Raw genomic sequence first — 21,646 nt, 5'->3', positions numbered from 1 at the left:
ATTTTTCTGTTAAATCTGTTTTGTCTTTTTTTGTTCCATCAAACAGACACCATAAAAATTACACAATAGGTTATCATCTTACATCTTTGCCTATGAGCTGCAAAGCTGATAAAGTAGCTAACAGTCTGTCTGACTTTGGTTTCCAAGTCAGCAGAGAAAGTTGTTTAGTTAAAATATGCAAGTGCATCTCAAATGTAGAAATTTATGAAAAATTATTTATTTCAGCAATTCAATTCACATCTTGAAAACTCTTAATCATCTAGTGGCTGTGTGATCTGAGAATTATGGTAATCAGTAGAATCTGATGCTGAGAACATGTTGAGGATAGAGTACAACAACTTGCTGCATATGGAATGAGACAGAACTTAGCCAGTATCATGTAAAAGCAGCCTGTAATCTTGAAGGGTTGACTTATATTATGCGAAAGTACAAAGTGATTGATAATTGGGACAAGGTCCTTCATGGTTCTTTGCAGACCGATAATCTGAAGGGGTCAGTGGCATATTTCAAACATGTTTTTATTTTTTTATTTTGATGATTAAGGCAGTCAGCTAATAAAACCCCCAAAGTTAGTTTCTGAGAAAATTACCATAATAAATAAGACCAATTAAATTAATGATTTTTATTACAGGGATGTTGGCAGACTAAAAAGTATGGATTTTTTTAAATGGGTCTTATGTTGCATATGAACCAAGTTTTAAGTTTTCATTAGCTGTAAGTCATAATCAGCAATATTAACAAAACAAATGCTAATTTAAATTCGGACCATGGTAACAGCTCTGATATAGTCAAAATAGTGAGGAACAAGCAGATCTGCTGATAACCAGTCTGTAACCCATTAACAATACAGAAACTGCTTGTTTCTTATAGCAACAACATGGCCCATTTAAGCATAAGATGTGATGATGTGTATATACAATCTGTTGTGTGGCTTGCGTCCAAAAACACATTCCATTTTAACTGCATTCAGAAGTGTTTCCGTCATTATTGTCCAATACTGGACGGCCTAAAGAGGCAACCTTCCAGCTGCCTCCCTGTAAAGTTTTAGTTTTGTAGTTTTTAAATCTTTTTTTACCTCATATATATCTATAATTTCATATATATCTATATATATATATATATAGATATATATCTATAGGAAATTTGTTAAGATTTTTAAATCATAAAACAATTTCATTTTTGTTTTTAGGTTTTAATATGAAGAAAATCATAATATTGTGTAGATTAAGGTACTGAATACATTTTCTTTAATGGAACATTCAGTCAGTCAGTCAGTCATTTCCATACCACTCCTTCCATAGTGTGTCGTGGGGAAGCTGGTGCCTATCTCCGGCAGTCTGTGGGCAGGAGGTGGGGTACACCCTGGATAGGTTGCCAGTCCACTGCAGGGCAACACACAAACAGCCATGCACACACTCATTCACACACCTAAGGGCAATATAGAGGGACCAATTAACCTAACAGGCATGTCTTTGGACTGTGGGAGGAAGCCAGAGTACCCGGTAAGAACCCACGCACGCACGGGGAGAACATGCAAACTCCATGCAGAAAGACACACGGCCGGCAGTCGAACCCAGGACCTTCTTGCTGCAAGGCAACAGTGCTACCAACTGCGCCTGGAACATTCAGCTTAGTTCAAATGATATGAAAAGAACATGTAGAAACACCTAGAAAAAAAACTGTTAAAACTAGCGGTTGTATTACCATTACATTTTTAAACATTGCTGAATTCTGTAGCATTTTGACCAATGTTTTGCTCTAATGAGCCATATGCATCGCCAGAGTTGCAGGCTGCAGACCCCTGACATAGGAGGACAATACTAGAAGATTATTCCATGCTTTTTAGGTACCTTATGTCTTCTGAATAAATACTCAAATTTTACTCTGAAACATCTCTTTCCAGCTGGAGTACCCTACATACATTGTATTTGAAGCAGAAAAAACAACAAAGTATTGGATTTGCAATAAAAGAGGGTTGGAGTTCATGAAAAACTCAATATGTAAGTCACTAATCTTTATTAGCAGCTATGTATTCATTGATTGTCTCGGCAGAGATATATCTGACTGGGCTAAGGCAATGGCTGTAGCATCAAAGATTGAAAACCAACACTGTCTCATTCTTTTGTTTTTGAAGTTCAGCTTGCTGTTTTAGTCTGGGAGTTGCATCTGCAGACCCACTGACAGGTGCCACACACCACATATGAAGTCTCACTCTATTCAGGAGTGGATCTATGTTGGGATGAAAAAGCTGTTTTTTATATTCTCTTTCGCTGTCTTAAAGCATTTGATAATATTCAGAAGATTTTTAAATTATTGTATAGTGGGAGTTACATATGTGGACGAGAAGGGCGGAATAAAGAGAATGAGTGTATATCCTTATATTGGCAGAGAGCTTCTTGGAGCAGCAAAGGGAAATCATTATGTCCATAAATTAGGATGCTGAGTTCTTGCTTTTATCTTGTCAGGGTAAATTTATGATTTGTATCTAGCATTGTGTGAAGCATACAAGGATCATCTTAGCCCTTTTCAATTTGACCAACACCAACTTACATCAAATCAAAAATTAGCCTCTCATATGGGCTTTAGTAAAAAGGAAGTTGATTTAGTATTCCTCCGCTGAGTGTGCTGCCAAGGTAGAACCTCAGTAAATGCTGATATATAACTACATATTCATGAGGGATGTCACTTAATCCAATGTGGGATTCAGTATAATGCAATATTACATGGCAAGTAATTGTATCAATAAATTGTATATCTGTTGCTTGTGGACATGTCAACAGTGAAAAAAACAAACCATACCCAAAATTCTGGAGACATTAAAAACAGGTACTGACATTGGATATCCTTTCACATTAAGTTAAAGACAAGTTTTGTTTTATTTATAAATTTTTTGCTCTATTGATTTCTTAAACTGACATTTTTACTTGTTTTAGCCAAAGTTATAAAAAATCTTTCTTTATTGGATATTCTGTTGGATCCAGTTTCAGCTCAGTACAGCTGCAAGACATCTACACTCATGGTAAAAGAAAGTCAACTCTCTGCCAATTTTATGCATCAGGACTTAATAGAAATTGCATCAGCTGTGATCTAAGAGAAGCAACCTGCTGCCTATCAATCTGGGAAGGGTTATGAGACCATTTCCAAACAATTCGAAGTTCATCATTCCATAGGGAGATCCATTATTCACACACGTGGAAATAATTTAAGACAGTTGACGATCTCCCTAGAAGTGGATGTCCCTGAAAATTCGACCCAAGGTTAGAACATGCAATACTCAGATATTTAAAAAAAATCCAGGACTCTACAGGCCTCAGTTAACCTCGTTAAAGTTCATCAGAGTACAATTTGAAATGAAGAGCTGAAAAGGTTGTTTTGAGGGATTGCCAGGGAAAAAAAATAATCTTCTCTTTTAAAGGAATATGGCAGCAAGGCTTTTTTGCAAAGCTGCATTTGATTGAATATCAAGACTTCTGGATCGCTGTATCATCACGCATGCCAGCTGAAAAGCATGGTGATTTGTCAATTTTTTGATGCCAAGGGACATGGGCATTTTGCTGTCACTGACCAAGTACTCTGTATACCAAGTATTATAGATTCAAATATTAGGTAATATGCCTGACAGCTACTAAAGATTGGAGTGCACTTAGCTTTTACTTTCCATTTTGACTTTTGTTTTTTTCGGTAAATAATGAAAGGTGGAATTTTATGTGTATTTTTAAGCACTGGCATGTGTTAACGCTCTCATTGACTATAAAGTGTGCGTAATTACTGCTGGGTTTGTAACATGGTGTGGGGAGACAAGACTGACGCAATATAAATTGGGGGTAACTCTTCAGCTTATGCTGAAGAGTTTTAATAGAATTAAGGTCTTCGGACTGATACAGCCATGGAAGAAGGTTGATATTGTAAACTATTTCTCTCTTAGTCTTTAGAAACAATTACTTTTATTATTATTCTGCTCAAAGACCCAATAATGACTCAGTTCAAGTTTTATGGTAGAATCCACAGGAGTTTTGTTTAAAATCTTCTGGTATGTCCAAAGAATTCATGTTGTCATACACTAACAAGATTTCAATGACCTTTATAAAAGGAATAGGCCCACAGCATCACAGATCCTTCACATACCAAGCTCAGCATACCAGCGACCTCAAGGATTAATATTATCATTTTTCTTCTAGCACACGATGAATTCCTTACCACAGAGGACTTATGGAGCTAATTACCTCTATTAGAAAGATTGGATTAGAACCAGCTCTTACCAGTAAACTCCCAAGGATTATTAATGTCATTTGATTGGTTTTTCTGTGTTTGATTTTGTGTGCCATTGTAATGTTTCTCCTCATGTACAGCGCTTTGAGTGCCTTGTTGCTGAAAAGCGCTATATAAATAAACTTGACTTGACTTGACACTGTACTTAACAGTGGGTTAGAAGCTTTTGTTTTACGCCAATCTCACCTCAAGTATATGTTGCCCAAAAGCTAAGTCTTAGTCTGATCCGATCCATGTCCTAATTATGTCCCAGTTAAACTGAAAATCATAGTTACAAGTTACCAGTTAAATATACTGAAATTAAAGATTAATTGTTCTACATTTTTCAGTTTATGTTTCTGTAATAACAATTCAATAGATTTTCAGATTCTGTTTTAAAACATTTTTATAAGGGGTGCCAATAGGTGTGGAGGGCAGCCTTGCATAACATAACTATAGCTTGCCTAAAAAATGGGTTTTGGGGTGATTTTTTTTCTTGTCAGTTTTATAAATTGGACTTTTTAAATTGCATAATAGGCATTTTCAGATCACCATTTACAGAGAATGTTCTAATTTTTAATGTGGCCTCCATAATTTCACATCAATAAATAAAATTAGCACCTTTTAGTAGTGGAAAAGTAGCATGGCTGTCCATTGTTGTCTTCTATCCTGGCAATCAAGATAGTGTTGCAGATATGTTTATGTTAAAATTAAAATATGCTTTAAAAGGAATAAACGTCTGGTCTTGACATTTATAATAATACTTTATGTGCCCCCCTGAGCTTAGGTGAACAAGCACATGTAGAAACTCTTGAAGTCTCTTTAGTAAAATTCCAATCACGCATGCATGCTGTCATCAGACCCTCAAGCTACAAAAATAGACTTTTTGACAGCAATAATAGTTTTAGGAATTATACTGAGCCTATTAGAAGGAAGAGCATTGAATATGCTGGCAGTCAGCGGTAGTAATATTATCCCATTACAGCTACAGAATGCATCCCATTAAGACCAACTGCAGCATATGTGTAGAGGGCATAGTAGGTCTTCATGAGTTAATAGGATAATAATGAACTGAGCACATGGGTAAACCCTGTCTTGGCGATCCCATTACCTACTACAGGTTTATAAAAAGTTTACCCTCTTGTTGCAGGGAACCTAAAGAGAGCACCTCATATCATACGCAACTCTTTTTTAATGCATCAACTGAAATTGCTGAGCTTGTTTGCTTTACTTTAAACAGCTCATTTCTCGAAACAATACTAAAAATGTATCATAATATTTTCACAAGTGTAGCTCAAATTTTGCTGATTAAGTTTTTTTTTTTTTTTTTTCGATGTGCTTGAATAATTGCAACCAGGCAAAAGTGGAAAAATAATCACCAAAATCAGAATTACTGATGTGTCCAGTTTAATGGAGAACATCTATGAATCTCTTACTTAGATTAAACAAGCGCTACTGTCTTGTCTCAGGTCTGTCTGATTGCACATGCGTTTGTGCTTTTTTCTGTTCAAGTGTGGTTTCAGTGAGTTAGTGACTGATGTATTACCAGGAATGTGCTGCAGTTCTTTGTGGATTTTACTTCTTAAAATACTTTTGTGCAGATGTCTGATTTAAGTTGCATCACTCTTCCAGTGGTCATTGGTTGATTTTAAACACATATCTTCTGGTCTTTTTTTTTCAAATGTATTATCTAAACTGCCTGTAATTATTGCTAGGTCATCAATATATAATTATAGTGCAGCTTAAGTGCTGGGATTAGTGTATAGCTGCTCCTAGTGGATTAGAGAAAAAAAGGTGAGGGTGGTTTATTCATAAAGGCTCAGTTTGGTGCAATAACAAAATCTAAATGCTATTTTTTATATTAAAAAATCCCAGCAGAATGTAGCAATCTGCTCACTAGCCACCATTGCATTTAGCATCTCTATAGGATTCCTGAAAGTGCTGTTTCTTTTCTTTGGATGTGAACAGCATATTTTACATCTTAATGTGCACTTAAAGGCAGCAATTACAATATGTTGCGGAGATTACCAGTGAGCATAATTACCTCTGCTCGTGCTGTAAATCACTTGTTGTTTATCCTCATTACCCCTTTAAAACAGGCCTTTCATGTGTTACAATACACTGTTTCATTATCTGCATGAGCATACTTGGATTGTTTGGGTTATAATTACAAACGCAAAAAAGCGGTCTTTGAGATGCAAATCTTATCAGACTCAAACTGCTTAATCTCATTTAACGTGCTTATGTGTGATAAAGGAATCAGAAAATCATAATATGTCACAAAAATGGTCTTTGCTAAGCTCACTGAACAATATTGTTGTTCTCTTAGCGGGTTTTCCCTGTATTATTGGCAGGAAAAGGCAATGGATTTTTTTATGAGTGGTGCTGCCAGTGTGAGCTCACCACCCTTACTATCTTATTCAGCTGGTTTCTCCCAGAATATAGTAGCACTGTCATGTTAGATTAATAGTGTCATAATAGCATGTGCTGTTTTTATTCATGTCTCTCTTAGGAAATCCTAGTTTTGTTTTACTGCAGCCTCTCTTTCCTAGTACGTGAAGAGACTGCAGAACAGAAAGATGGCTCATGCTTTTTCTACACTGTAATGTGTAACAGACCAACAGAAAAATTGCAATCGTTTCTCACTCAGCTTCGAACCTTGAGAGAAGGTTAAGAAAGACAAGTTAATGTGATTCAGTCATACAACTTGTTGGACGTTTGGTTAACTGCTGCTTCATTTGAAGAATCGTTTTTATTGAATGCATGCATTGTGTGCAAGCTACACTTATCTGTCTTTTCAAACTTAAGACTTCTAAGACTTTTTTTGGGTAGCTGTTTGCATTCTAAATCAGGACTGGCTTATATTAGTTTCCTTAAGTGTTTACTTGCCTTTAGGTATAGTTCCATTTATCCCTGTTTTTCTCTGTCTTCATTTATTTAAAGGGTTTTCTGCAGTAATACTTCTAGCCATTCTCCCTCAGTACCTCAGTTGATCCTCCTCCTACAGCTGCAGCACATTTAGTTAATTACACTCACATGTTGCATGCTTCATGAATTCTTATACCGGTACGTAAGGTATCTATTTATAGCCACTCTTTGCTGGATTCTCCTGTTGTTCCTCTTATGGTTCTTGTTCTTATCATATTGGTCCTGCTTGGACCCTCTCATGCTCCTTGTATTCATTTTAAATTGTATTATTTGACAGACAAGGAGCCAGTGTAGTAATTTAAGAACTGTTGTGATATAATTCATTTTCCTACTGTTTGTTAAGACTCTATTGGCAACATTCTGGGTGAGTTGCAGTTGCCTGATTGATTCTTTGATAGATTTACATGCAAATATCATGCTGCAGTAATCTAACCTACTGAAAATAAAGGCACCTGTTTTCCTGTGTCCTATTTGGACAGGAAACCCTTTTTTCTGGCAATGTTATTGAGATGGTAGTAAGACTTGTGTGGTTGTCAAAATTTAGATCAAAATACAAAACTACACCCAGGTTTGATGGGTGCTCTGTGGTCTTTATCTCCATTGAGTTTAGTTAAGGTACAGCTGTTCAGTTGCTTAGTAACAAATTTAACGAATCAATCACCAATCACATGGCAGCAACTTATTGCATTTAGGCATCTAAACACGGTGAAGATGACCCGCTACAGTTCAAATTTAGCATCTTGAGAACGATGAAGATTCAAATGGCTTTGAATGTGGCATGGTTGTTTGTGGCAGACGGGCTGGCCTTAGTATTAGAGCACAATTGAGAGGTGGTGGGACAGGAGAGTCGCCTCAAGGTTTTACAGCTGACAAATCGGCAATAACTATCCTATGCTATCATGTCAATATGGCCAAAATCTTTGAGGAACGTTTGCACGTTTGAATGTTTGAATTTATGCCACAAATAATAAAGGCAGTTCTGATAAGGAAGGGAGTTCCCACCTGGTACAATCGAAGATAGGAGAGGCCTTTTTATGGGGCAGTCAGATTTTTATTTCAAGTGACGCCATCTTTTCAGTGAAACATTTTAATTCCAAAACTAAAAAAGCAAAAAACACTTCATGTACTTCAATACAAATGTAAAAACTGATATGGAACATGCAAATTCACTAGGTGCATTGTTTTAGAGAAGAAAAATGAACTATTTGTGTAAATTTAAACAGGGGTGGATGGAAAGATTTGATCATAAGCAGTCAGCTAATCCATTTGTGGCTTGTACAGCAGGATTATATATATGATATTATTGGCTTATTCGACATGCAAGATGCAGATGCTATAAATGAAAACTAGCATGTTAGCTACTTTGAGTGTCTGTGTTTTTCAAAACCACTTAATAGAATGGTGTCATTTTTTGCTACATAACTGCAGAATATATATATATATATATATATATATATATATATATATATACTGTATATGTACGCACAAAAGCAGACACTCAAGATTTCAGAATCAAGAAACAAAGATGAGGCAAAGGTTTTTGAAAAAGCAAGCAGACCCTAAAAACGCTTAGATATTTTAGAAACTTTTCCTAAATGCTCCTAGGGTTGGGTGAAAGATACGATTATATTTATGATCTGCCGTGATATAGAGATATGATTGGTGTTGCCCAGATACATTGGTTTCATTTTTCTCTTTTTCCTTATGCTTCATAAACTAGCTTTTATGTAGCAGGAATGAAATGGTTTCCATATTCAGTTGCCACACTTTTAAAACCCCTAAATATTTTTGTTTGGCCATCAAACACACACTTCAGATGCTGCAATCACAAGTAGAAGGCAGTGTCAGTTTATGCCTCTTTTATATTATGTCAATTCAGCAAACCTTTACAATAAGGTCCTTTCCACACGTAGGCGGATATCTGGGAAACAAAAAAACTTTTTATGTGTTTTGGCCTTTCATCCACACATAAACTCCGTTTTACATCACTAAAAATGAATAATTCTGAAAACTCCGGCCAAAGTGGAGATTTATAAAAGCATAATCAAATGGACTTTTACAGTTCGGTGCATCACTGTTTGCGACAAATATTGCAGCGCTGACGTCAAATATGCGACCATTGTTTATAGACTCGGCCGTACAGTGGAATAAAAATGAATGATGAACAATTCTACGCTGAAATGTGCTGGCGAGAACCCTGACTTAATATATCTTGTACTAATTGGTACCATGTACTTTTCAGTGACTTTGTTGTTGTTATATTTGCATTTGTTGTTTGTCCCTGCATTTTTTTTCTCTCCTTTCTGCAGGTGTATAAGCTGACTCCTAGGGTGTTGTCTTGTATTCTCTTTATCATTCTTTCCCTCTTCTATTCTTATCTCCTCTTCTTGCCCCATTCCTCTCCCTTTCCTTCTTCTTTTTTCCCTTTTGTTTCTGCCTCAGTGTCCATTGCATTTGAAATAATACCAAAGCAATTTAGGGCTACTCTGCTGGACAGGACACATAAAGAAAAAGAAAGAGAGGTTGTACTTTTTGCTTCTAAAGAAGGCGTTAGGAAGCAGAAGAGGTTAAATGAACAAAGTTCTTTTGTAGGGAAATTGTAATTATGATTTTATTGGTAAAATCTTGACATTATATTTTTGCCATATTGCCCACAACTAAATACTTCCCTAAAATATACATTAGAGACTGCAGTAGAGATGCACTAAGAAATAGTCACCAAAATCATACGACTTTCAACTTGACCAATTTAGTAATGACCAGTCCTTGGCTGGTTGGAAACTCAAAAGTCAGATATTTTTGCAGCTAGTACATACATAATAACTAAGTGCTACATTCTAATTAGTTACAAATCTCTGAGTGGTGCATCCTTAATATTAATCTATCCATTGTACATATCTGCCTATAGATGTTCAGAATCATGAGGGTTGGTACCCTTCTACAGCAGAGGTTGTTTGGGATAGTTAAGTTACTGTCATGTTTGTCTTCTCTGACAGGGAGTAGAAATTCCCCCTGGTGGCAGGAGTATTGCATTTTTGGTGGTTCTGGTGTCCATTAGCTCACAATTATGTTGTGTTATAGATGTTATTTGTAATACGTCTGAGAAAATTAGTATGTCTGGCAGAAATCAAGTCTGCAGATCTTGTGAAATGTATCAGCAGATGGTATAACCACCATTATGTTGTAGGTAAAATGGCAGTGATAAGACAGAATGCTGGTTGGTCATTGGTTAGGGGCTTATCTTGGTGTGCAACCATCCTTCTTGATCTCTCAGCCATCTCCCTTTTTTAATCTAGCTACAAATGAGGGAGGAATGAATATAAAAGACAGGTGATTCTGTTCCTGAGTGGGTGTTTTCCACAAAGCAGATTACACTTGTGTTTGGATTCCATTTGTGGTTAAGGCAGTAAATTAGATTTTGCATGCACGGCAGTAACTCTGTTGCCACAAAATCGGTGTTTTGTAACTGATTCACCACTCGCCCTCCTATAGTATCTTTTGCTATATATCCGGATTAAATCTGAACTACTTGTAAGTATATCATGACACAGTCAGCTCAGCTCAAAGAGGGTGATTCTTTGGATTTCTAAACAGATGCCCGAGTAACAGCACTATCTCTTATTTCTCCATAAAGCTTGCTGTGCTCAACAAGTTCTATTAATGTCTAGGCGCTATTAAGCATATTTCAGAGCAAGTTGTGCCTTTTTCTCCCTCATTGAGCAGTTGTGTGATTGAATGTCTTGTATTATTAGTCTTGGTATATATCTACAAATACTCTGCCACTCAGTTAAAAAATGTTTCTCATTTTTCCACACTAGACTATAGCTTTAGTAGCACCTATTGTCAGAGATATTATACCAGCTTTGAATTGGAAATTGATTGAGCAATATCTTTGAAAAACAGACCATTCTGGGGGCAGTAAAAAGTATTTTTTTTTTTGCCCTGTAATAGTTTTATTAGCATCTGGGAATATTTGTCACTTGCTTCTAACATTTGGAATCAAATGAGATTTGTTTTCATCTCTCATACAGCTTGCATAAGTACCTATTTAAAAGAGATGACTGCTCCATCACTCTCTTGCTAATTCCCTTAGAATGTCCAAAACCTTATTCATTATTAATGAAGCCTCTGTTGGTTGTAAATCAGAGCCCCATACAAGATGAAAACCTTCATTCTTAAAATCTGAGCATTGAAGAAACAATATTTTTAATGCAGATATATTAACAGAGGCTGAGATTGGATGAATTGGTTCTTTAGAGTACGTTACTGGGTTCTTGCATGTATTCAAATAAGGATTCCTTGAAAACTAAAAAAATAAAACAACTTATACTCGCTACAAATGGCCATGTTAGAATTTCCAAACTAGCAATTAATTAAAACAAATTTTCAGTTCATCCCAGTGCTCTCCTAAACCATGTGGTATTTTATTCTTCAAAAATATCCAGCGAATGGGCGCGGCAGTGGCGCAGGGGTTAAGCGAGTGACCCAAGTACAGAGGCCTTGGACCTCAACACGGCTGTCATGAACCCATTGATGTTGGCTGTATGGCTTCCCCCTCTCTCCACCACATTTTCTGTCAGCTTACTTTTGAAAAACAAATTAGAAAAATAAAGGCCCCTAGTGCCTAAAAAAAGTTTCATCTAATTGCACTAGCACCACAGAGGTTTGAACAAATTCAAAACTGTCTGCCATTTAAACAATGATGGGACTCTTAGATCAAGCCAATCCATTTTTTGTTGAAGCGAGTTCAGCCTTTTTTTTTAAGACCTCATTGTAGAGGTAATGACCTCGTCCTTTCTTCCCAGGCAACAGGTTTATAACCTTTTGTCCTTAAAAGGCTTTAAAGCTTCAGGTACAATTGTTGAACTGTCATACCAGACGGTGTCAGTAAACCATTGTAGGTAACCCTGGATATCTTATATGTAGATGACTTACATTTTTTTATCTAGCATTACTCATGTGTCGGTGGACATATGGTAATTCTTACTCCATGAAGTTTCAATGTAAGGTTTATTTATCAGAGAAGCACATGGACCCATCCTGCATGAAATACAGTATTTGGTCTGTGGAAGTCCATAAATTTCATATTATCATTTATTAATCAATACATTTATTAAGTAATTACTTAATGACAGTTATATCATAGACATTTGGCTGATTCTCCAGCATAGGTTGCCCTGTCTTTTAAAATACAACTGGTATTGCTGGATGGAATCTTCTTTCACTGGCGTTGTCACTTGCAGAATGCCAAAATTAATAATTCTATTTAACAAATTAAAATTAGAGGTCACAAGGCATTTTGAGTAGTAAGTAAGACAGCAGCAATATTACATATTTCCTCATTTGATTAGACAGAATTCAAATTCTCTATTTTAATTTAGCTTCTCATCCACCAGGTCGCTTGACAGCTGGTGCAAATTTGCATTGTTTGTGCTTGTTCAAGTGCATGCCTGAGGAACAGCAGTCACACATGACTTGGAAAAAGATAACTCAATTAAATATCTCTAAGAATATAATTTTAAGGAAAATTAAACAATTAAGCACAAACATATCCGGGACATTGCTCTTTCACCTGACAAACAAAGTTATATTTCCATACCTGCTGGCTGAGCAGCACCTAATGCAAGTACAGAGATGGTTTCCATCAAGTATGTCGTGTGTAGTTCATTAACTTTTCTTTCTCTTATTCATTTCAGACTCATTGGTTTCTTTATACATTGTGATGCAGCAGGACGTTCACTGTAATTACTTCATTTTGTTTAATGTAGAGGCACAGAGTCCTTGTTTTCTTTTATTCTCCACAATTTTTCTTCTTTCTACCATTATTTAATTTGATTTTACATTTATTGAAGACTGAGCCCAAGATTATATACTTTTGACTTGTGGCTGACTGAGAGAAAACACATTAGACACATTGAACGTAATAAACAAAAATCATTAACAAAGATAGAGAAAAGCTGTTGTATGGGTCAGTCAGATTTTATTTTAAGTAATTCCATCTTTCCATTGTAATATTTTTATATCCAAACTGGAAAAAAAAGACTTCATGTACCTCAAGACATACAATGTTAAAACTTACATGGAACGTTGCAAATTCACTCAATATCTGAGTTCACTGTTTTAGTAAAGAAAAAATATATATTTGTGAAATTTAACAAAGGATGGATGGAAGGATTTGATCATAAAATGGGTACACTTACCTTATTTGTTTATTAATTTACATTTTCCCTTCAAAAAATGTTTGTGTTACTCTTAACCAGTTGAAAGAATTGTAGTGTGTTGTGCTACATAATTGCATAAAGGTAAAATATATTTCAAACCTAAGGACAATTTCTGCTGTATCATAAATTTACCACCAAAACCAAGTGATTCACGCTAAAATCTGGAATATGTGTAAGATTTAAATGAGCCCAAATTAAATTTGAAATACAGCTAAATGTAACCAGTCCCAGTAGAGACATTCTGAAACACCATTGAGTTTTAATTTGGTCATTTGGCCAGATGCCAAAGTATTTAGCAGGGAAATGTTGGTTATTCTTAAGCTGAATGAAAACCTGATTACAAAAAAAAAAATTATATATATATACATATATATATATATATATTTGTTTTTTATTTTTATTTTTATTTTTTATTATTTAACCTTCTATGTTTTTTTTTTTTCTTCAGGAAAAAACACTTTTTTTTTAATATTCAAAATGTCAGGTTAATCTCCCCAATTTTTTGGATGGACTTAGTTTTCATTTTTCTAAGTCAATCCAAATTTTCCCTTTGATGTTTTTTCTTGTGACACAGTGACCCTTTTACGTATTCAGACTAAGACAGATCTAAACCAATACTTTTAAACAAGATTTTATGCAATGTTTTGTATTTTTATAGTTATGTTTTCTTTTTTTTATTATTCTGAGACTGGGACCTTATCAAAAACGCTTCTCAATTTTTATCTGCAGCCATCTTTTATGGATGCCAACATTAATTATATTTGGATAAATGTAAGCACTCTGTGTTCTCCTTGCGGGTTTCAACCTCTGTGAAATCCAGATCAGAGGCTTTCTCTGGCCATAAATGGAACTGACTGGGTCATAGGCAACTGAAAGGCTTTATTTATGTACATGTAAAATAAATTTAGCACATAGCATGAAACCATGTTTGGCTCTTTCTTGAACATGAATTGTAGAGTAGGACAACAGTGATAGGATGTGGCCAAAATGGTAGGAAAATTGCCTGTCACAGCAGGGAAACTGTTGTTCAATTAACTTGAGAAATAAGAGGTTCTCTCCCTTCCTTTGTAATATTACCAGCCTCATAATTTACAACCTTAGACTTTCAGAAAAAAAAAAAAAAAAAAAGATGTAGTTTTTCTCCCAAGTTACCCAGGCAGTTATATTTATGTAAAGCTGTTTTAGATTAATGAACTTGCAATGTGGGGCTCTTCTGACTTTTAAATTAAATTTTCAGAAGAACCATTTTTCAGATGGAGTTGAGCCCAAGTGATAAAGATTACTGGTTCTTGCAATCACAACATGCAGAGATGTATCAAATCTTGTCTGCTTGAAACAAGGAGCTCTGTCATTAATAAGGGCATAAAAATGCAGCAGTGGGTTTTAAAATTATAATGCGCAAGCGTCCATCATACCACCATCTGTGCTCCTTCTTGAGTATCTGAATCAGAGTGACTAATGACAAGGTGGTTAGAGCTACTTTATGAAATTATGAAGCACAAGATGTTAGAGGTTGCAATTAAAAAACACATTAAAAACAACAGCATCTTCTACATTTTACAGGCGGAAGATTAGTAAGGCCTTTAGGGAGCTTAGTTTGTGTCTTTTTAAGATACAGATGCTATGCTTGAAAGTAGTTTTTGTCTAGAATACTTTGGAATCACCAGGTGACTTATACAAAATAATGCAAATTGGTTGCTTAAATGAAGCATATTTAACAATGTAAAACAAAAAGAGAATGATAAAAATCAGGAAACGTTATATTGTAATTTTGATGATATTCTAATATACGCTCACATGACACCTTACAAAGTATGCACGGTATGTTCAATTTTTTGTTAACATCAGCCAATCACATAGTAGTAACTCAATACATTTTGACATTTTGATGTGGTGAATGTGACTTGCTGAAGAACAAATCACTCTACAGCATGCGGAAGGAAAAGTATATATTTAGGTGACTTTGAATGTGGCTTGGTCTGAGAAACTGCTGATCTATTGGGATTTTCATGCACAACCGTCTCTCCAAGAATGTTCTAAAACAAGAGAAAATGTCTGGTGACAGTTGTGTGGATGAAGATGCCTTGTTGTCAGAAGTCTGAGTTTAATGGACAAATTGATTCGAGTTTTAAGTAAGATAACACTAGCTCAAATAATCACTCGTTACAAACAAAAGGATGCAGAATACCATCATTAAACAAAAATCGAACCTTAAAGGTTAACCACAATTGGACATAAATCATTAAAAATGTATTTGATTTAATAAATTTTTGGTTTTAGCTGCCAAATTCAGATGGCAGGTTCAGAATTTTGCAAAACATAAAAGCATGGATCTGCCTTGCTTTGTATCAATGGGTCAGACTGTTTTAGGCTGGTTCAGACTGTTTTCTTGGCCACTAAGTCCCAAGTGATTGCTTAAACACTAGAGCCTGCCTGACCATGTCCATCCCTTTATGCAAAGATGATTTGTTTTACACATACGTTTGTGTTTCTTCAACGTTTAACTTATAGTTGTAAATTGTCCTGACTGTTCTTAAGCTTGTCAGAGTTGATACCATGCAAATCTGAAAGCTGACCTCACTCATAGTTTTAAGGCAGCTTTTGAACTTTTGCTTCTAGGTTAAGAAACATAGTGGCCTAATCCTCCAATTTTTGTACATAGTCTGCCTGTATTGTACTTGTAAAGATGCGCCAAATGTTACATCATTGCAAATGTTTTCAGTCAGTTATACTTTCACTTACAACTCAAATTGTAGCATTTTCCCCCAGTTGGTACGAAATAAAGTGAGCTGCATAAAGGTAGCAGCAAGAATTGAGTTGCAGTTTGTAACACTTTTTACATGTACGTATGTGCTATTTATTCAAATAGCTGTTGAAGCTGTCCACTTTGTGTCATTAACACCCTCTCCAAACAGCACAATAATTAAGGGACCCACTGAGGCAAGTATATAAAAGTAGTGTTCAGGCTTAATTATCAGAACAAGCAGGAGTGAAACACTTCATCAAGGAGTCTGCTTGTGTGCTCTTTCTTTAGTGTTTGTAGTATCCTTTGCAAAAGTTTAACTAGTGCCTGTCTGTATAATTTTTAAGCTTGTAAATGTCTTCACCAGTTTTAATGACCATAAACTATTGTTATGGTTATATTAAACTAGATAATATAATATATGGTAATACTGTATATAGCCACATCTTTGCCAGTGTTTTCCATATGAATTAAAATTAAAACAATGATATAAATGTATTTATTTTGAACCATAAAAAATGATCAAATTCACCTCCTTCTGATGATTCATTTTGTTTTATTGAAACCGTTAAAGAGTTTTTTCTTAAGCAAAAAGGATATTATTGGCTGAATAAATTCCCTGCATTGTATTTTAGATTAAGAATCAGACTGTCATGTTTGATGTGAAACCAAAGAGCTTAAAAATGTCTTAAGATGTGATGAATAACATGGAAACCATGTGTGTACAATCAAATGTAGAACAGCTGAGGGAGAACCAAACCATTGAACTGAGGGAAGGATGAATAATGGAGCAACTGAATGGAAACACAGCAGATCTAACTAACCACAAACTAAGGAACAATACCAACATAACAATAACCAACAAACTAAACCAAAACACCTGGAACAGGGCAAGAACCTTAATACAAACAAAGAACTAATATGGAGAGACACTAATAACACCAAAATGACCTCAATACAACAAGTGAGAACAAAAACACAAACGTGTAGGACACACACATGCTTTCTCTGATCAAGTTATTCTGAGAAAGGAGTTTTACCTGCCATCCCTCTGTTTATACATGGGATTCAATTTTCATTTAGACACTGCTGTAGGTCAGTTTAAATATAAGTTCTGAATTTTGTATTTCCAGTAATATTTTATTAGCCTGAATAGGGCATGTAAATAAAAGTTGTGAATATGGAGAGGCAAGGAACATTTTGCTGCTAGCTCCTGTTTCAATGAGCCAATCCTTGTTTTCTATTAATCAATTGTAATGATAAGGACTACTCACTGTTAAAATGCAAAAGCTGTGTACATTATTCATAAGGATAGCTTTAAAAGTAATCTTAAAGAGGTCTCCCATCTGCTTTGACGAGTTATCTTTAAAGAGAACATCTAAAGGTGTCCCAAAATGAGTAGGTTAAATGGTGCCTCTTATTAAATTTTATGTACTTTTTAGAGAGTGAAGGTTGGGTCTATGTAGGTTGTCCTTACTTCTCACGTGAGTTAGCTGAGCAGTTAAATAAACATTCAGCAATAGCTTCATGGGCATCCTTAAGACCGCTTTTTCAAAGTTATAAAAGGCAACATCTGACTGATTGTATTAGTTAAATCGTGATAAAATACAATGTATAAAACTAGTGATTCTAGTTTAAACCTGAAGATGCAGGGCTTTAACCCTGTTTAAAACCACTTGATGAAAGTGTTCCTTTCCACAGTTGCCACATGTTGTGTTGCTGGAGGTTCTCAATGTAAACCGCAAGGCTCTTGCTCTAACTGAACCCTTTATTTGCTGAATTGTGTTCATTACATAAGCTGAACAAACAGCTTGCCTCAGGCACTACATCTATGCACAGTTTAGGTATGGCTTTACAGTAAGAATACGATCAGTTCGTCCAGTTTGACAAAATACTTCCTGTAAAAGCCAGTTTAAAACAAAACGTTGTGCATGTTTTATCACATTCACAGTATTTTAACCAGAAAACAAATTAAGATCTGTCAGTCATTTTCTATATTACTACTTCCATAGTGGGTCGTGACAAATTATGATTTACATTTCAAATAAATTATTGTATTATACCAACACCAGATGCTTGCTTATAAGGAATGATTGCTGCAAGAAGACTGACTGTGTTTTGTAATAATAATGGTTGAATTGGATTGTTTTTACCTTGATCTGAATCTGCCTATAACTGTGTTGTATTGGTATGAATACATGATTTCATATTATATTTCAATATAACTAGATATGCATTTGGCTTGTTTGTGTTGCAAAGAGCCATTGAGAACAGGGGCATTGTGACTTTGGGTTATATAAATAAACTGAACTGAATTGAATTATCATCACTGCTCTCTCAACATTTTGACTGATCAACAGAAAAAAAAAATGGCAAAAGTTAAGTGCCCTGCATTGAATGGATACTTTTCTGTCTGAACAGGTACGGTTTTGGTGGAAAACATGCAAATTAATGGCAGGGCCCAGGACCCAGGCAGAACCATCTCACTGACTCTACTTGACAACTATGATTACTGGGTTATACTGGAACCAGCACAGCAGAGACTTTACCTCAACAGCACTGGACGTGTTCTGGACAGAGATGTGAGTGCAGGAGAGATTAGAAGAGCTTTAAACATCAGTCTTGACACTTCAAGCAAAACAAAAAGTTCCATGTTTAATGTGTATATTTTTTTTATTTACCTGTTAATCTGTGTTGCTTAGTCTTTACTTATTTGTGTTTGCCTGCTGTTTGTGTTTGCAGTAATAACTGCAATATGTTCAGGCATCAATGATTGTGCTACAGAATTTTGGCTAATTGAGAGTATTTTGGATGAGAATTGCATACTTATTGTAATAGATTTATAGTAATTGCATGGCAAAATGCAGAGTAATATGCATACCTGCATCTCAGCTCACTTAAGCTCCCTTTGGTGCACATAAAAAATGCTGTGTAAATACATCAGCCTGAATGGTGCAGTTTTGAATTTGAGAGATGGGTGGGCAAAGCGATTAGCACCCTAAAGACCGTTCAAAGACAAGTGGTTGGATTAAATGCACTAAGTGCAGAGAGGTGGATTTTATGTTAAGCTATCGATGGTAAATGCTTAGAAAGATCGATAGGAGAAATTACAACACAGGAGACGTTTCATACTACAAATGAAGTGGTTTGGTTGGGGTATGCCCTGCTGCTTTAATTAAAGGGCACCATTAACCAAATAAAGATAATGTCTGACAAGTACTGCTATCAATACAAGTCAATGCTTTCTAATCACATGCACATCTGAAATGTTAAAAAAATATATATTTACCTGCGAAGAATATTCTTAAACTAGTTGTGTGACTCAATGGTCCTTTTTGGTCTCAGAGATTTGCGCGTGTATGAAGTGTTTTATTATAATACACAAAGTTTTATTGCCAAGAACAATAACTTCGATCACTGCAACAACTAAATAACATGTTTTTTCTTTTTTTTTTTCCTGTCTTTCAGCCTCCTAATTTCATCACAACGATTGTGGTTAATGTCCAATGCACCAATGAGCTTATTGGTCTGGTCATTTTACACGAAGTTCGAATTGTTGTAAGGGACAAGAATGACAACAGCCCAAAATTTCAGCAAATAAGCTACTATGTTGCAATAAATGAGGTAACAGAGCAGTTCCTCCTAGCTTTTCCATGTGCATAGTGTCAACACTAACATTTTTCAATAACCCTAAATAAATAAATAAATAAATAAAACAATAAATGCACCAGTTTTGCTTTGAAGTCTGTCCTATAAATTTGTTTCGGCTCAGTCATGGGGTTCCTGAAAAGGATCCAGAAATGCAGTGTTGTCATGTATATTGCTGTATGCCATAGCTGTCTCTTTAATTTTACAAGTGTTGCCATGAAAAGAACATTTTAAATTTCAACATACATTGGGTGCTTCTCATCTTAAGCTTTTGGCGTAAATTGATTATCAAAGGGAGAAACTGCAAGGCTTAAAAAATAGACAACAACAAAACAAAAAACAACAGACTACTGAACCCCTAACAGATTGTTACTGTTTCCTTTACTGCCTCCTTAACACCTCAGTAGTTCCACATTATTATTGCCTCCATGCCACACTACATTGATTCTGGATATCCAACCAAATATTGACTCTATAACCTTGACAGTAATATAAAAAAGTCTATATTCAAAATGTTTTATCTAGTAAAATTGCAATTTTCTTTTTGAGAAACTTATGTTGGGTTATTTTTAGATTTTCATTTAAATGCATAGAAAAACACTTGAAATCAGAGTTTTACTTTTTAAAGTAAATTAACTTCCTGATAATATTCTTATTCATTGAGATGCACCTACATTTCCTTGTTTTTTTTTTGTTCTTTATTGTCGTGCTGTGCAAATGAATTTCATATTTGTTGTTATTGTCACTTTTAAATTGTTAGGTGGAAAAACCTAAACTAGTTTCTCATATATTAAATTTGTGCTTTGTACCAACATACTACTACTTTCCCCAACGTTTTGACCAACTGATAGAATAAATAGTTATGTTTTGATATCAAATAAAGGTCCCTGCAAAGTTACGAAGTTGTTGCAGCTCAGTTTTTTTGTGCATTGCAAGTTAAAACTTTCTGTCACACTTTGTTAATGTTGCAATCTGCAGCTACCCAACAGTATAGTGAGTCATTCTACATTGCTGTCAACTTGCCTATACACGATTTCTTGCCTGCTGCCTGGTCCTGTGGACCTTGCTTAGGGCTCTGGGGAACAGCAGCGGTTCTCATACTTCGTTTTTGTTATTCTGTCAGTGGCACACGGAAGTCTTAAGACTGCTGCTGACTGCTACATTTTCCTTTTTTATTTTTATTTTTCTGTATTAATGGGGAAGAGTGGCAATAGTGCCAGTTGAATAAGATAGCTCTCTCCTGTAAGCTGATGTTGTGCCCAGAGGAAGCTGGTTGAAATGATTTTTTTTTTCTTTTTCTTCTCTCCCACATTTTTTCCTCAGCTCACGCCAGTTTCAACTACTATTTTCACCGGCTTCTCAGGAAATAATGGTGCTATAGACATTGATGATGGGCCCAATGGACATGTAGAATACAGCATCCTTTACAATCCCAGTGATCCGGTATATGGACAAAACACGGCAGAATAAAAAGCTTTTAAGCTTCTGTAATTTTTTCAGCAAGTCTAATTTATGACCCTACTTCCATTTCTTGTTTTTTTTTTCTTTAAAGGTATCTAACAACACAGTAAGAGTTGCAAACACGCTTTCAGGAAATATTCTTCTGGCTGAGAGGCTAAACTACGAGGTCAAAACACGCTACCTGGTATTGGTCCAAGCCAGCGTAAGTGACACATTTTTTAATGTAATATTTGGTATGTTTCATATGTTCAATGTCTTTCTCAGCTGTGGCTGATGCTTCTAAATAAATTTGAATATTTTGATAAAGTTGAGGGCTGCACTGTGGCACAGTTGGTGGCAGTTTTGCCTTGCAGCAAGAAGGTCCTGGGTTCGACTCCTGGCCGGGGGCCTTTCTGCA

General features: G+C 35.5%; 1 protein-coding gene across 10 annotated transcripts in view; it reads left to right on the top strand.

The window, feature by feature from the left end:
- LOC124858990 (protocadherin-15-like) overlaps positions 1-21,646 on the top strand; it is a 326,056-nt gene that overhangs the window by 128,667 nt on the left and 175,743 nt on the right. For all 10 annotated transcript variants that reach the window (XR_007035988.1, XR_007035987.1, XR_007035991.1 and 7 more), the window contains 4 exons: positions 18,562-18,722; positions 19,609-19,764; positions 21,112-21,231; positions 21,341-21,451. Coding sequence is in view for 4 of the 10 variants with exons in the window: in XM_047351368.1 (XP_047207324.1) it covers positions 18,562-18,722; positions 19,609-19,764; positions 21,112-21,231; positions 21,341-21,451 (548 nt within the window). In the remaining 6 variants the exon portion in view is untranslated. The remainder of the gene's footprint in view (positions 1-18,561; positions 18,723-19,608; positions 19,765-21,111; positions 21,232-21,340; positions 21,452-21,646) is intronic.

Source organism: Girardinichthys multiradiatus, chromosome 22 (genome assembly GCF_021462225.1).
Source record: "Girardinichthys multiradiatus isolate DD_20200921_A chromosome 22, DD_fGirMul_XY1, whole genome shotgun sequence".
Lineage (NCBI taxonomy): Eukaryota > Metazoa > Chordata > Actinopteri > Cyprinodontiformes > Goodeidae > Girardinichthys > Girardinichthys multiradiatus.
Note: the sequence above shows the minus strand (reverse complement) of the source record. Positions and strands in the feature narration are given on the sequence as shown.